This window comes from Grampus griseus (genome assembly GCF_964374135.1).
Source record: "Grampus griseus genome assembly, chromosome: 3".
NCBI lineage: Eukaryota > Metazoa > Chordata > Mammalia > Artiodactyla > Delphinidae > Grampus > Grampus griseus.
The window spans coordinates 41,872,120-41,889,477 of record NC_139019.1 but is presented as its reverse complement, the minus strand read 5'-3'; the positions used below and the strand labels follow the sequence as shown (position 1 = coordinate 41,889,477).

General features: G+C 39.4%; 1 protein-coding gene across 1 annotated transcript; it reads right to left on the bottom strand.

Moving 5' to 3' along the window:
* Nucleotides 1-739: 739 nt before the first annotated feature.
* Nucleotides 740-9,185, bottom strand: GZMK (granzyme K). Its single transcript, XM_082652442.1, has 5 exons — nucleotides 9,074-9,185; nucleotides 8,650-8,797; nucleotides 3,540-3,690; nucleotides 2,501-2,770; nucleotides 740-1,081 (listed from the first exon to the last, which is right to left on the bottom strand). The coding sequence occupies exons 1-5, from the start codon at nucleotides 9,135-9,137 to the stop codon at nucleotides 920-922; spliced, it is 795 nt and encodes a 264-aa protein (XP_082508568.1). The 5' UTR covers nucleotides 9,138-9,185; the 3' UTR covers nucleotides 740-919.
* Between the last annotated feature and the right edge of the window lie 8,173 nt (nucleotides 9,186-17,358).

Here is a 17,358-nt window from a genome sequence, read left to right as displayed (position 1 = left end):
TCTGACTTATTTCACTTAGCATAATGCCCTTGAGGTCCATCTACGTTTTTTGCAAATGGCAAGATTTCATTCTTTTTTATGGTTGAATAATATTCCTGTGTGTGTGTGTGTGTGTGTATACACCAGTTTCTTTATTCATCATTCATCAATAGGCACTTAAGTTGTTTTCTATATCTTGGCTATTGTAAATAGTTCTGCATGAACATGGGGGTGTGCATATGTCTTTTTGAGTTAGTGTTTTCATTTTCTTCAGACAAATATCCAGAAGTGAAATTGCTGGATCACATTGTATTTTTATTAATTTTTTGAGGAAAAATTGTTTTTATTTTCATATTTTGTTTTATTGCAGGTATTTTTGTATTTTGCTTTAAATCCTGTTTGGAACAAAATGTGACATAAAAAAATAATAAGTGCTATCTAAATATTTGTATAAACCTTGATGATTTTTTCTTTTCTTTTTTTTTATGATTTTTTCTTAACTTGAGTTAGGGTGTTTGAATTTAGTGTTTCTTATTTTAAAAATACAGCTTAGGATGATCCAACAGAAGTCACAACATAAACCTGGTTAAAGGTGATGCCATTACTGTCTTGTTTAATCACCTTTTTGCCCTTTTGGGGGAGAGCGCGTGGAGTCGGGGGATATATCGTTCCCTGTATCTTATTTCCATACAAGACAAGCAGATAGTCTTCTAAATTTTATTCAGAATAAGATCAGCAGAGTAGAAATACATCAGTGGTACATGTGAAAAAGAACTTGATTCCTTAACAAAATCAGTCCTAATGGGTCAGGAGTGGACCCTAACTGTGCTCCACTTTAGCTACATTCAACTACCTCTGAAGATAAGTTGGCCTGTGGAACATATTATGAAACAAAAACGAAAACAAGCAACTGGTAGAGTTAAGAAAATCATGTGTAGTCTTAGTTTGCATGAGATGGGGCCAAGATGCTTTTGATCCAAGCCTGGTATTTCCAGGTTAATAGGATGTAGATTCCAGGTTTCTTGGCATCACCACATTTATGACCTCCAGAGACTAGGGCGTGGAAGGCACCTTTGCAGATCAAGGGGCCCCCTGAGTCACCCTGGAAAGAAGAAAACGGGCAGATACTTGGTAAGTAGCTGTTGAACTTTTTCAACCATCAGCTGTTAGTTACTCAAAGGATTATTATCTGGGTCCTTGGTTTCTTTGTGTCCTGCAGAGTGCCTGATACAGCCCCTGACGCAGTATAGATTCTCTGTGTCTCTGTCTCCATCCAGGACCATGGTTCTGTCCATCTGTCTGTCTGCCTCTCTTTGTCCATGTCCCTGTCTCTGTCTAAGACTATGTATATTTACATCCTTTGGTAATCAGTGACTGCTGAACTTTATTCATGAAGAAATGGGTAGGCATAAAGTTTGAAATAACCCACGGAAATAAAAGAAATTTTCAAAATTATGAATTCCATTTTGGTGCTCATGGATTTGAAATCAAGTTGCTATTGAGACTGGTAGAAAAGAGCAATGTATTAAAGTAAATGTCTTGGTGGCAGGTACTCTATCTTCTCTATTATTCTTTTCTATCATCATATGATTGAATGTGGGGCTCTGCACATACCCAACACTTTGTAAATACTTGCTCAATGAACTGATTCTTGACGACTCACTCTGACAACAAAACAATAAACAAAAATTCTGTCAAGGAAAGTGACAAGGTGATAGAGCGGGAAGCCTGGCCTTTCAGATAAGGAGCTAGCTTTCAAATCTAAAGAGCAGTCTTTGCCTCTGCTGCCAATCACATCAAAAACTGCAGTACTTTGTGCTTGGTTGGCTGTGAAAATAGAGGCTGAGGGGGTTGATGATCTTGGGGCACCGCAGTTACACATGATCTTTGTCATCATCATACTCTCCCCTTGATAATGCTTAATATAGTATAATGTGAATATTATATTGTATTTTTAAAAAAATTAGTAATCCATCTGTGCTAGGTAGCCTTCATCACCTGTAAACATGATCACCTATTTTTTTTTTTACTATCTCAGGAAACAGAAGATTTTGAAAAGCATGACTGTTGTTCCTTTTAGTCAGTTAGCAGTTAGTCAACATTATTTAAGAAACACATAATATACATTTGAGCTTTTTGCATTTGAGTTTTAGAAGACCTATTAGTTTAAAGGTGGTGATGGTGGGGGGTTGAGAAGTTATCTTCTAATCACCACTACTGACCTCAGAGTTGGTAGGCTTTCTAAGGGCAGTAATACCCCTCAGTAAAAGTTATCAGATATAGTTAACTATCCTGATTAACAAACACTTAATGAGTGCTTACTACGTGTTGTGCAAGTACTTATGACTCATTTGCATTGGTAGATGAAAAAGCAAAGAGAACACTGTGCAGGATTGGAGAGCACCTTTTTGGAGTTGTGATGCGATGTTCTCCACGCCTCTCCTCCTCGGTGCGGGTGTGCAGGTGGGGCCTGACTGTAGCTCAGCAGCCTGAAATGCCTGTTTGAGTGAGGGGTTCTTACCTGGCAGGAATCCTTCTGGCCTCTGGCATCTCCTGCACATACCATGTTTTTAGTTATAATAGGGTCGTGGTTGTAATAACTTTGGCTGTTGCAAACTTTTCGACTTATGACAGTAACAGTGACTTCTCGCAGGGTATCAGAGGGCCTTAAAAATTCTGGGTCAGTGGCTCCCCAGCCAATAACCTGGCATTTTGTTCCAGCTTTAATATCATTTTTGGCTCTTGGGTGGAGCAGTTGGACATGTTTGTTGAGTTTTGCGGCCGTGTGAAGCTGACAGATTGAAAAGAGAATAAATTATCATTTGTCCCCAGTAGTATTATTAGCCTGAGTGATGTATGTGTGGTCCCTCTGTGCTAGGAGGGCGTCCCTCTTCTTGAATCTACTTTGGTGGTAGCCCACAGCTGCATTTGTGGTTGTTGCTTTTCTGAACATGCTCTTCATTTCCCTTAGAGCTCAGTGATCCTTGGGGAGGGAGCTTACACAGAGCAGGAATTTTGCCCAGTCTCTAGCAAACTGGCCTTTGCTCCGCATTGGATGGTTTGCTGTGGAATAACATCCATAGGTCATGACTTTGAGGGCTGGGCTATTTCCTGCTAGATAGGACCCTTGAGTATGGTCTAGACTAAGTTTGGACTAGACTAAGTATGGTCTAGACTAAGTTGTAACTCACTTCTATATCCCTGAAGTCACTTGCTTGGCTCTGTTGTATAAGTGACTTGTATTTTTCATTTGCTAATGAGAAAAGCATTGGGGAAAAAGCTTGCAGCGTGGATCCTTGGGCCTGTTGGGGTGTTCTCCTCCCACGTATGCGAGCATCAGAGCTGTTTTAACTTGTATAAACACAGTCCAGATGCATCTGTGATAACTTCTTGTTTCTCTCAAGGCAGTAAATGGAGTATAATGGGCCCTTATAAAATATGTCACAATCACCTCGAACAAGGGGAAAGTGCCAACAACATCCTTTTGTGTAGATGACTTAACAACTGAACTGTGCTGTATAAGAATGTTGGAGAAACTGAAGGAACGCAATGCTACATACCTCAACCAGCATAATATCATTTGATTTAGGATCTGATGTAAATCTTGGGAATCGTATGAATCTTTTAATCTCAAATGTTTGTTTGGAGGCCTCATTCTTTGAGAGAGAGTGTGCTCCTAAAACCACTTTGGAAGACTGGCCTTTGGCAAACCTAAAAAAAGCAAAGAGAATAGACACCACAGAATGATTCTCAAATCTTCCAGTGAGGAGTAGAAATGGTGGAGGAGGCCATATACCTACAGGAATAAGGACCAGCTCCAAGATAACCTGTGTAGGATTAGGTGGAGTGACAGAGGTGTCAGTGGACCCAATCACGAATGGATGATAACAAGGGCCAAACCCATCCCACTCCAATTCCCCAGCCTTGCAAAAGAATATCAGGACTTGTACCCTACTGTGGGGAAAAAGGAGTGAAATACTAAGTGACTGAGATCAAGTTTACAATAAAGTTGTGTTAATTTATATAAAAATAAAGGAACTTATATTTCTCGAGTTTGTGGGTTGTGATTTATATCCACCATTGTTAAGTTTTTTTTATTGAGGTAAAATATACATAACATGAAATTTATAACTTTAACCGTTTTTAAATGGTTCTGAGGCATTAAATACATTCACATTGCTGTTCATCCATCACCACCACCATCAATATCCAGAAATTTTTCATCTTCCCAATGTTAAGTGTTTTAATAACTAAAAGGTAAAAAGGCACAACTCTACACTTGCTAATCTGGTATGTCTAAACCTCATCTCAGGGCAATATGGAGAAGTAAGGTCCATTAGATGGCTTTCAACTATACTCATATGTTCTGTCCCCTCAGTTTGAAAGATGATTTAGACAAGAAGGGAAAACTTTCCTCAAGGTGAAAAATCATTTGAAATTAAGACACTTTAGAGTTACTAGTCATTGATAATTCCATTGTGGAGATTTAGAGGATAAAAATGGTGAGTCAGATGAAGAAACAACAGTTTTTTTTTTTTTAAATCTCTAGTCATATACAATTTTAGTACCAGTATTTCAACAGTTGATCTGATTTACTGTATGTTGAATAAAATTATATTTACATCTAGTTATGAAATATATAAATTTTTTTTTTGAGATCTTGACAACACCTTGGAGCCATTTGCATACTACAGAAATATCCCATTTTAATGTGTGTTCTCAGGAAACGACTTCAAATCCTTTTTTGGAACAAGGAAGGTGATAAAAAGAATTATATTTGTTTACATGTAACTATTTCATTGTCATGTGGAAAAGAGTCAGGGCAGTTTACAATAAAAGCATACATACCCAATAAACACACATATATACATATGAATAAAGATTAATAAAAATTAAAAAGAGCACAGAAACATACGGAAAAAGGAATAAGAGGTTGTTTTAGGTTTGGGGAGCCAGTATATGGCTATGCTGGGGTGGGTTTGCATATGGCAAGGCTGTGACTGCTGGGAATTACCGTTTTTTGGTTTCTACCAAAAGAGTTTATTCTGGTTTATTTTGGGAATTCCAGCTCTATTTGTTGAAAAGTTTGTCTATTGCAAAATCAGGATGGGGATGAAATTTCTCAAAGGATGTAGATTGGATTTCTCAGGATTGATTCAAACCCAAATTCAGCGTACTCACTAAACCCAAAGCTTTGGAGGGGAAGGATGATATAAAATCCCTGGGATTACTGATATAATAGAAAAGATGGATACATCCATAAATAACTAACACAGGAAGGCTGGGAGATACAAATGCAGGATGTGGAAGATGAATTCTGAGTAGGGGAAGGGTGCTGAGAAAATGTCTGTTTTTCCTTCATCTTTTACCAATTTCCTTGATTTGTTAATGGCTTTGAAGTGTTTTAGTTATTTTTGTCTCCACTGGGACATATGAATACCAAAAACAACTCAAGCAGACCATGAATATTTTCTGAACTTTCCATTTCTAGATATACTTCAACTGTAATCTGTACTACAGAGGTCAATTTTTTTCTGCCCACAGGATACCTGGAATTACCTGAGTTCTAGGATCCCACCTCCTTACCTAAATCCAGGTATGAATTCCCACCGAGGAGAAGTGACAATACTAGTGTCTCTTTTGCACAGCGCAGTATTTCTCCACAGGTGGTCTTTGGACCACCTGCGTCAGAATCATCTGGAGGTGTCTGGCTGCATGGCACCCCTATAAGCCCCGTGCCAAGCCCCTTCAAGCCTCTTATTTCCTCTGCCACTCTGCTTTGGCACTGAGCAGTGTTTCTGCTTAGACCCATTCCTCTGGGTGTGTTAGTGAAGGTAGGGTCCCTATTTTTGGAATTCTCTTGCCCAAGAGAGGAGGGAACTACCTGGCTGTCAGAGATGGGCTGTCATGGTTTTATCCCATCAACACGACTGGACCATGATATTTGTTCCTCAGTGATTACCATGGAAGGTACAGATATTAATATAACATTAGATGACATTTATTAGGTTACTGTAGTGTGCCAGGTTTTGTGCTAAGCATTTTACATATTTTCCCTCATTTAAACCTCACAACAGCCCTGTGAAGGAGGTATTATGATTATCCCCATTTTGCAGTTGAGGGAATTGATGATCAGATAAATTGACGAACTTGAGATAGTCCCACCAATATTAAGCGGAGGCTCTGGGATGCAAATGCAGGGGGGATTAAAGCTTCTTTTGTTTGAACCTGGGGTCTGGATTGGTTACCATTCTACTTTGGGAGCCTTGAGTGATTTGGGATGGAGTGAGGCCATGTGGAAGGGGCTGGGTTGGAGCGAGGAGGTTCCATCTATTCACTGGCTAGGCAGGTGAAAGGATGGGGGAGTGTTCAGTGGGAGAAGGCATTGGAGGAGACTAGGGAAGACAGTGGACAAGAGTTGGTGAGAGTTTTGCTTCTGATAAATTGAAATGCTGAAAATGTTATACAAGAGGATTTTTTACTGGTTTCCTTTTATAATTGGCATGGCAACTAATAAAGGGGCCAAGAGACTAAGTGAGGAACTTAGTGTGGATGGGTAGTGAGAAGGGAACACCCCAGATTTGGCCCCCTTCACCATTTTGCTGAGAGAGGGGTCTGGAGTTAGTAAGCTTTTCTCGTAGGATACTTGGGAGTCCATTTGTGGGAAGCCACCATTGAACTATTTCATAAATATTTTGGATTTCACAAAGCTTAATGTTTTTCTAAGCACCAATCTGCCTACATTTTTACACCCAAGTGTCCTGTAGAGGAAATCTGATCCACATATTCTGCAGTTCTTTAAACTACAGCCATTTAAAATAATATTTAGCAATAGTTTTTTTTTTTTTTTTTTTAATTCCAAGATCTCTTTTTCCCAATTTTTCAATTTGGGAATCTATTTCTACTGAGTCAAGTTCACTTGACAAAATTTAAAATTCAACTTAATAATACTATTTACCTTTGGATAGCAATTTATGGCTTGTGAAGGACTTCACATAGTGTTCATTTAGCTTAGCAACAACCAAAACCCAAAAAATCCCCTCCCCTCCAATTTATTTCCTTTTTTCTATCCAGCATTTGTTCAGCATTTATAATAAATCAAGCTCTGTGTCTGGGGAGGTTATAATCCATTTGAATGTGTAACCACAAGCATATTTGAAGATGTGCATATTCTGAATTGAATGAACATTTATTGATAGTCACCCTCTGCTTAGCTGGTCCCCAGGGGACAAGTGCCCTAGAAAAGACAGAACTGATGAGGACACAAGGGTGATTTCTGTGACAGCAAGAACCCTGCTTAAATGAAGTAGCCATGTTAAATCGGAAATTAGTGGCTTGCTATTTAGAAATAAAACAGAAGTTCTCACAGTTTGCAGGCTTCAGAATTTCTAATTTGTGTTCAAACAGTCTCATTAAAATGGAGCAACCAAGCAAAATCCCCAAAATATGGGAAGCAAGTCAATTCAGTTGTTCCATTTAGATATAACTGATGCCTAGAGAGTAAATGATTATGGCTAAGAGGTTCTTAAGTGAAGTGCTGTCATATTTGTAAGAAAAGGAGAAGGCCCCATCTTTTCATAGCTTATTCAGGCAAGAAACATAAGGAAGAAACATACAAACAAACACCAGCCCCCGGGCTTCCCTGGTGGCACAGTGGTTGAGAGTCCGCCTGCCGATGCAGGGGACACGGGTTCGTGCCCCGGTCCGCGAAGATCCCACATGCAGCAGAGCGGCTGGGCCCGTGAGCCACGGCCGCTGAGCCTGCGCATCCGGAGCCTGTGCTCCGCAACGGGAGAGGCCACAGCAGTGAGAGGCCCGCGCACCGCAAAAAAAACAAAAAACAAAAAACAAAAAACAAATCACCCCCCAAGCCGAAACAAACAAACAAAACAACAAACGCCAAGTTAATTTTCTATTGCTTTTCCTTTTGTGATGGTAGCGGCATCCCAAGAAGGGTTTTGGACATTTTTAGCTGAAGTAAGAGAATCATAGAATGAGAGGTTATAGTCCGTCTTTAGAAAATCTTTCATTTTACGTATCCCAGAAAAAATAGCTCTCTCTCTCTCTTTTTCTTTGTAAATCATCTATACTTTTTTTTTTTTTTCACCTAGTTAGATTGTTGCCCCTTACAGCTGTGATTCCCAAACTGTGGGCCTCAGACCTTTGCGGTGGGCATTGAGCAGAGGAGTTAAGGTAAGGGGTCTCAAAAATCTATTAGCAAAGCAGGCTCCTCATACGTATAACAGTAATAAGAGCTGCAACTTATTTGCAGCTCACTAGGTGCTAAGCATGCTAAAATATTTAAATAGATACTATTTAATCCTCAAAACCCCATGAAGCAGTTATATACTACTATTATTATTTCCCATTTGTAAAGTGGGGTGCAAACTCAGGTTGTCTGATTTCCCCTAACAAGTCAGGAATACTGCCGCTTCATAACTGTTGCTGTGTTCCCAGGCATTACATGAAGGACTTGAATTTGTCTATTGGGTTGCCTAGATCTCCCAGAAAAGGAGAACTTGGGGCAGAATCGCGGATGTGTGAGAGGGTAAATAAACTCCACCAGTTGGTCAGTTATCACAGAAGCTAAGGGTAGATCAAATTCTCTCCTGGGAGAGGCGAGCTTCTTTTCTAGCCAACTTGAGGAAACACAGTAAGCCTAATACTCACCGATAGTGGCAGTGGGCCGCCGTCAGCACCCACTGTGGATGGATTAGCACGCCCCCGCAAATGTGATTGCCGCCATACTGCACAGAAGCCATAAATGGCCTGGAATGAGGCGACACTTCTCTCCCGCCGATGATCTCCATGTTGAAACCTCCAAAAGAAAACCAAAAGATTTAATGCAAAAGATCTAAGCAGATTATTTCATGTAATTCTTCTTTTGACAGTCATTATATAATTTTTCAAAGATTAAAAAAAATCTTTCAGTCACCTAATAGTTATTATAATTTTACTGATGAACAACTGTATAATACATTACAGTTTAGAGGGAGCTACATGGAAGTAAAAATTATTTTCATTTATAATGTAACAATACAATCACTAGAAAATCATTTAATTCCCACATGTGGTAGGTATAGGAGATACTTACACTCTGGAGTCATGTAAGTCCCGGCTATTAGGAAACATAGAAAAGAAGAAGAAAACTTAGTCATTTCAATGGCTTAGATTTAAGAAGCCCAGATGAAATATTGTGACTGTATTGGTGAAGGAAGAAGAGGGTGAAGACTGAGTTTCGATTTTGCAAATTTAACTTTCTCACCACAAGTGTTCTAGAGGTAAAGTTTTTCACACCTAAGATTAAAGGTATATATCAGTTTGGGGAGTTTCGGAATTGTGCTTTTAGCACTTTTTAGAGCAAGGTATGTGTGCCATAAAGTACTCATTTCTGTAGTTAACCATTTTCAATATCTGTATAAGTATTCATGTTATAAATGGTGGGAGAATAAAAAATATGCAAGCCATAAGAACTTAATGAAGTTCAAAGATGTTCATTGCTCTAAAGTAATACTTACTATTTTTCCTGGCAGAAAATGATGTCTATCATATTTAGTTTCTCTCTATTTTTCATTTGGACATAGATTTATTATGTAGAGAGACGTGGAACCTTTCACAAATCACGGCTGCTTTACAATAAGGCTTAGCTAAAGCCTGAACATCATCCAGAGAAACCCATATGTTTTGTAGCAAATTTATTCGTAGTCATGCCATTTTCTCTAAATTTGACCAAATTTGGTTAAATTTTCATTACAGTTTTGGAAAATTTAACAATGTTATTAAACGGGAATATTGGCAACATATTTCTAATTCTGAGTGTCTCTTTTACTCATTTTTAATTGAAAATGACCATGTGTTTATCCAGGGCCTTAATAATAATATCTTTTAAAAATCAAGGACTGCACTTTGTCACTCTCCCCAGGAACAGATGAAACACATTGCCAGGCTTTCTACTGTACTTTCTCCTTCACTACGAAAGGTATTCGACTTAAGATTCTATGAGATTCTGTTTGTGCTGGGTGCTGATCAATAGTGCAAATGTTATAAAATGAGTATGGATAGACAAGTCAGGCACCATGCATGACCCCAAACACTTTGCAGAAACACTGACCAAAATTTACCTTGAATTAACAGATCTTATTTTCCTTTTTCTAAGATATATGTGTCCTATCTTTTATTTTTTTTTATAAAGGAGAATTGAAATACAGAGCTATTTTTCTTGGCAGATTGCGAAAGACTCCTACTAAATTGCTCTGTAGCATAAGACAGTGGGAATAATAAAAAACAATATTATACTTGTATATTCTACATTATAATTTAATGTGTCTTAAATTATTTCCAAAATTCTCTTTACATGATCATTTATATGTTTTCATGTCTTATGTCTGTGAGAAAGGCAGGACAAACTACCATTTTTATGTTACAACTGAAGAAATAGGTTCAGAGAGGCTACGTAATTTGCCTAAGGTTACACAGCATACAAGCTGGACCAAATCATTTGCCTGATCTGAAATAACTTGTATGTTAATAAATATACCACCGGAGCACAGAATTTGAGAAGTATCCTGTTTGCACTCTACCAGGATTCAGCAACAGTAAAGCTCTCCTGCATGGTAAATAAGAAGAATTAACAAAACCAATGCAGAGTAGTGACTTCCTGTCTCATAGACCTGTGGGTGAGACAAGGAGGAGCCGGATTAAGAAAAGCCACAAACTTAAAGCAGATTTGTTATTTCCAGCCAAAGGTCCTCGTTACTTTGCAAGTCATTGTTGTCACTGTTGGTGTGCCTTGATGGACTCCTCATGTGCCACTTCTGCAAGCTGTAAAGTGGGCTTGATGATGCCAGCTCCCCACTGTATTGCAGTGACGTTGGGAACATAAGAAAGATAATGTGTGACATTTGGAAGTGATTTGAGCTGTGAGGAAGAAATGAACTGTGTGAAAGACAAAGCTTCATTTTTGCCGGGGTGGCAGGGGGGCATGGTTAAAAAATCTCTCAGCTGCTTACTTCTGTGTAGTAAGGACTAATATCCACATAGATTTTTACAAATTGCTAGGCATTTTCAACTCTATTTCCTGGGAGGTGGCTGTCATTAGTCTTGTTTTGTGGATAAAGACTTGCTGGAGATTACTGACCTAGCAGGTGGCAGATCAGTTCTTAAACCCTTAGGTGCTGGCTCCAGGGTCCATGTGGCTTTCAACCTGACCACATGCCTGCCCTACTTTGACAAGTTCTGGGGCTTAGATGCTCTAAGAGGCAAGCTGGCTGTGCAGAGGGAAAAAGGATTTAGCCATATACACTGCAATTAGACATGGTGAGATTTAATTCAATTGGGAGGATTTTTTTTTTTCTTTAGAATTTTTGGCTTTTTTTTCCGGACGGTCTCATAACTCTTTCCTGTAGCTGTCCTGGAAAATTCTGAGAATCATGTTGGTTTATAGTAAGGAGTTATTTGGTTTGGGCTTTAAACTGATGCGGGGGTTAATAGCATCATTTGTTATAACATTCAGGATCCTGGATTTGAGAACAGTGAGCTGTGTAACATGATGAGCTCCACCATCTAATTTATTTCTTGGTGTCGATTTTTGTTCTGTTGAGTCTGCTGCGGGGAGAGCCGTGTTTGCTTTGGATGAATTTTGTAGCAGCTGTGCTGGGCTGAGCAAGTGTGAGGCGGTGCTCCGAGCGGGACCGGTTCACAGGTCAGGGGCCTTGAGGTTCTCCTTTGCTGTGTTGTGTTCAGCTGTCCCTATTAGCTGTTCTTGGCGATGCTGATTTTGAGCTCCGGGTTTTTGTTTTCCTCCATCCCTACTCTCTCTCGACCCTTCTGTGTTTCGAGAGACCCATACAGAGCAGTTGTCTGGAAGCTCCAAAGGCCACATGTGGTTCTCTCCTTTGGGCTTCCATCACATTCATTAGCCACGCCCTCTAAAGCCTTGTCACTCAAAGGATGGCTACCAGACCTGTGCCGGTGTGTGACCTGTTTATTACCCATCTAGGGCAAGATGAGGACAGAAGTTGAGAGACAGAGTTTAGAGGCTGTTACAGTCATTTATCATGACTCTGTACTAATTTACTTTATTTAATGAAATGTAATTTAATGTCTGTCCAACCTAATCATAAAATAAGGCATGCATTTTGTATGCCTTTTTAAATTCTCAATTTAATTTTCCTACTCATCTGTGTTTCATTGTATAAAAGTATCAGTCCACGATGAATTGAAACAAAAACCAAACAAATGAACAAACAAACAAAATTTCAAAACATACCTGGTCTACCCCATGGGTAGTTTGAGTACTGCTCTGTAGACACAAATGCAAAGCATGTCTATTTCAAGCCCTTCCCATTTCTTCCCTTTTGACCTCCTTTGGAAAGTTTTCCAACACCAAGGTTTCCAAGACTCCCATGGCTGTCCTGCACCAGGCACTTGAGATCAAGATTTGGCAGAATTCTACTGGGTCCTTCCTTTATGACCACCACCCTCTGGGCCTTGGTTTCTGTCCAGTAATGACTTAGCTAAACGCATCTGCTAAGAATTATGATGAAACTATGGCAGTTTTGAAAATTGGAGTAGGGAGGGTTATTGGGGTGCTGTATGATGACATTATGTCCAAAGGTGCCCAGAAGACAAATCCTACTTCAGATTACAGCCATTCCTTCCATGAGATTCCACCAAATGGATGAGCTTGAGAACAGCTGCAAAGGAAAACGAAGTATTCCTTGACTCATACCTGAAGCTTTGGACTTAATCTCAGTGTAGAGAAACTGGATAAGCTGTGTTGGAGCATAAGGAGCCCTGTCTTTTCCTAAGCTACTTCATTGTAAATACTTCAGAGAACTGCTCCATGATCTCCCTTTGGTGGAATGATGATGGTGATTAAAGTAGGATGGAGGGAAATTTGTTTTATATTTCTCTGCCTTTTAATCAGAACATATTTTGCGTATTGATTATCTTCCTTTATTAAATATTAGTATGTTTCCTACTCAGCACTATTGAGTTAAGTAACACAATAGTCCTTTAACCTCCTCCTCCTTTACTCCTCTCCAAGTCAACTATGAAATAACTGCAGTGGATGAGAGGTACAATGGGTAAGTATGGACGGTATCTTGGCATAAGGAATAACCACATGAAAACAGCTTGAGAATCTGGCAGATGGGAATTTTCCAGTAAACCTGGAGCTGGCTGCCTGGCCAGATACTGTCCTAATCTCAGCTTTTTCTCCAGGCCTCAAGCTGCCCTTTTATGACAGCTCTTCTTTTTCTTTTCTTCTTCAGGGTGGCTTTTGATGTTCATTTTCACTGAGTTGAAATGTTATGGGAGGGAAAGTCCCACATGGTGTGGTCCTGTGATGTCACTGGACATAATCACTCACACTGTCTGCAGTGTTTGTCCTAAAAGATTTACACATGTGAAAATCCTTTCAACAGGGATGACTGCCAAAGGAAGGTTTGTAGCCCTGATCTCTCTCCCAGCAGCAGACTTGTAGGGCCACTGGCCTTGCACAGAGGAATTGAGGACTTGCATGAACCTGGTGGGGCTTTGGGAAGAAAACTGGGGTCCATATGTAGTCAAGGGAAAGATGTCAGGGAAAGAACTTGGTGATAGAAACCAGAAGAAATGTGGAAGCAGGAAGGGAAAGGAAGGAAATAAATAAATACTGCAGAGGAAAGAAGAAAACAATCAATGGAGGATGGGAGGCCTTACAATGAAACACTTCCATTTATAGTTGAACATCTCAGATACTGTGATGTGTCCCAAGCCAAATATATCATCTTTTTTTTACAATAGAAACACATCTGTTAAAAGGAATAATCTTATCACATTGAAAGCAATTAAGTTGTTTAAATGAATCAGCTTGGTTTCATAAAATAAAGCAGGAAAACTAGTAGTTATTTCAGAGAGGATGGTCAGATTCATTCATAAGGGAAACACAGTAAATGCTGTAGCCAAGCTGGAACTCAATAAATCAATTGATTCAGTAGTCCTTAATTTTTCACTTACAATGAATTCAAGTAGAAATTGTCACACAGTTCTAAGTGTGATAGAAATACTTTTCCCAAAGGCGAATGATTAACCAAACAACACACACACACACATACACATACACACATTTGCACATTCCCCTGCCCCACATCCACTGATACCTAAATCTCTATCGTACTCTTTATCACAAATAAATTCCAGGTGGATCAAAGATTTTCTATGAAAAAAGTGAAACCATTATAAACATTAAATGAAATTGTAGGTTAAAAGCAATGTTTGAGAGAGGAAGACATAAAGGAAACCAATACATAAGAGTATATAAAACTTTGACTTTTGTAAGGCAAAAAACACCAGAGGCAATATCCAAAGACGTATGATAAAACATTCCCCCCAAAGATAATATCTTTAGTATGTGAAGAGCTCTTACAACTACATCAAAGAAAATAGGAGTAATAATAAATGAGCTTGATAATGAACAAATCAGTATAAGTATAAACAAAATAATGCTTTAGTTAAATTTCCTTTTAAGGAACCTAGCATATACATAATATTTTTAAAAAATATTGATGATTTTAGGATAGAAAATAAAGCACATTTCACATTTTTGCAAGTCTTAGTAAGTAAAAGTTTGATGCACTAATGGCAAAACTATAGCAAGTGCTGATAAAAAGACCACCAAGCTGAGAAGATATAAATCAACCAAAGTATAATCTACTACATTCACATTGTTGGTTGACAAGTCAGTGAATGGGTTTTGGCAACAACGTAATGATCGTGCTTTTTTCTTTTAGATCTTGAACTCTGTAAATCCTCTTTCCTTTCACAACTTCCTTAATTCTTCTCTACTTCTCTCCAAAATCCAAAGCACATATTTTCTCTTCTCACCAGAATTTCAGATCATTGGCCTTCTTGCAATTTACCCACGTCCACTAGCTTTCTTCTGGACGCATCTGACCTCTTTTCAGTCTGAACAAGATGGTCATGTTAACAAGGCCCACCTATCTGGAATTCCCTGGCGGTCCAGTGGTTAGGACTCTGTACTTCCACTGCAGGGGGCACGGGTTTGATCCCTGGTTGCAGAACTAAGATCCCTCATGCCTCAGGGCGTGGCCAAAACAAACGAACAAACAAAAAAACCCAAACAAGGCCCACCTATTAACTCCAGGTATCATGCCTCCTTAACCTTCTACTGTGGAACTGCCCAACCATACATCTCCCTTCCTGTTTGCTTTCTCAGATTCTAGGTTAAAGAATTCTGCTGCAGAAAATCACAGTACCCTAGTGGGCTAGCCCACCAGCTCAAGAGTAGAGAGTTCACTGTACTCTAGAAATCCTCTCACTTATCTCCTTCATTCTCTAGATCACTGGCCACAATAGCCTTTCCAGACTCTATCTTTCCCAAGCCCCCCTTTCCCTCCATTACTTCACCTTCTACTTCAGACATTGAAGGTGAACACTCTTTTTATTTAACTACTCATCTTTTCTTCCTGGCCAAGCGAACACCTCCACAGAGGGACACCTCTATTCTTCTCCTCATCTCCCAGGTCTTTATTTCTTTATAAAGCAATTTAAATTTCTACATCTCCACTAGCTCAATCCTTCAATATCCATCCATCCATCCAGCCATCCATCCATCCATCCATCTATCCATCCATCCATCTCTACATTAATTTTGTATGCAAGCACACAGACCTATCTATTCATGAAAGATATTCACTTGAACATGTTTGACCCTCAGTTTATCCTTCCTTTCCTTTCCTAATCAGAGTTCTCTCTTTCATAATCAATTTCTTGCTCTCTTGTCATCCCAACAAATTGTTTTCATTTCTCACTGCTAAAACACGCTATCAGTGAAACTTGTGGGCTGTTCTCAATACTCATTCTTGTTGATTTATCTGCATCTTTTCTTTCTGCTGACGAGTTTTTCCTTGAAGCATCCTCTGCCCCTGACTCCTGTCATACTCTCTGTTCTGACATTTTTTACCGCTTCAATCACTATTTGTCTCTTTACTGCCACATCCTTTTTCTGTTCTCCAAATTCTCTCTATGAGTCTCTTCTATTCTCTTAAGCCCAGCCTGTCCCAAAGCAATTAAACAAAGTTAAATGTAGCTCTAGTCTTCAGGACTTCTCAGAGCCTTTAAATGCTAATGTGTATTGTTAATATCCCAGAGGATACGTAGGGATATAGTATGCTCAGTGTCTCAGACTTGTTGGACTAAAGAACATTTATTTTCACAGAGCATATCAAGGGACATGGATTCCTTAGACCTCATGGTGGGAAACCTGTGTACAGTTTCCGATTTTCCACCTTGACCTCTCTTCATAATATTGCTCCAACAACTTTTTCTTCTACTCTCTAGCCTCCTTACTCTCAAGAGGGAATAGATTATTTTCTATTCACCACCTCTAGGCCATCCAAGCACTTACCTTATTATTCAAGTGCTATAGGGGGTGCCACCTTCTCCATGAAGTATCTCCTAATCATTGCAGGTGGAGGTGCTTGTTCCCTCTTCCCAAAGCAAGAGGAACCCTTAGAAGTAATAGTTAACATCTTCATACATGTTATTATGGTGTTTATTTTATTCAGTCTATTCATCTCCGAGATTGTCAACTTCTTGAGGACTGTGTTTATGCACTTTGTACCTGCAAGGAATGCTTTCAGCTGTGAGTAATAGAAAACTCAACCCAGAGGGATTTAAACAACAAGGACATTCACTTTCTCATGTGACAAGAAGCTCAGGGGTAGCGGGGCACCAGGGCTGATGAATCCAGTGGCTCAGTGTTACTATCAGGACTCAGGTGTGCATCCTCGGTCCTCATGTTCACTAACCTCATGGTCCCAGGTGTCACATGTGGCTTCTACAAGGTTAAAGGACACAGCTCTTCCTGTAAGTGTATTTTACGATCTCACATCTTTTCTAGAAGTATGATGACACCTCTCCACTCCCACATGTATTTAGACAGAACAAGATCACATGCCTTCCCCAAACCAAGGGACTTTCCATCGGACTGGCTTAGACACATCTCCCAAGCTGGGATTTGGATCATCTTTGATGAAGAATAGAGACTTGAAAAAATAGGGGTTCCATTAGCAAGGTGGGAATGGGCAGAAGTAAATTTCTACCTTAATATCCTGTTCAGTTCCCCACAGATTGCACTGCACATTCCGTAGATTTGCTGAGTGAGTAAAAGGATGGACAGTGGGGTATGCCAAATAATGTGTTTAGTCAAGATTTTAGACCTCATTACCCATCTTCTACCTTTCCTGACTCTCTAGGAGGAAGATTCAAAATTTGATTTATAAGGAGGAATATTCATAGGTGAACACTTATAGTTGTTAATTCTATATTTGAAATATTAAAGCTTTTGCACCCTCCTCCCACCTCCCGTACTCT

What these genes read in the sequence shown, in the direction of transcription:
- GZMK (XM_082652442.1), bottom strand. Translation starts at nt 9,137, where the DNA reads ATGACTAAGTTTTCTTCTTCTTTTCTATGTTTCCTAATAGCCGGGACT. An exon ending in GACTTACATGACTCCAGAGT is followed by an intron (nt 8,798 to 9,073) that starts GTAAGTATCTCC and finishes TTTCTTTTGGAG; the next exon opens with GTTTCAACATGGAGATCATC. An exon ending in GCCAGAAGGATTCCTGCCAG is followed by an intron (nt 1,082 to 2,500) that starts GTAAGAACCCCT and finishes TCTTCTTTCCAG; the next exon opens with GGTGACTCAGGGGGCCCCTT.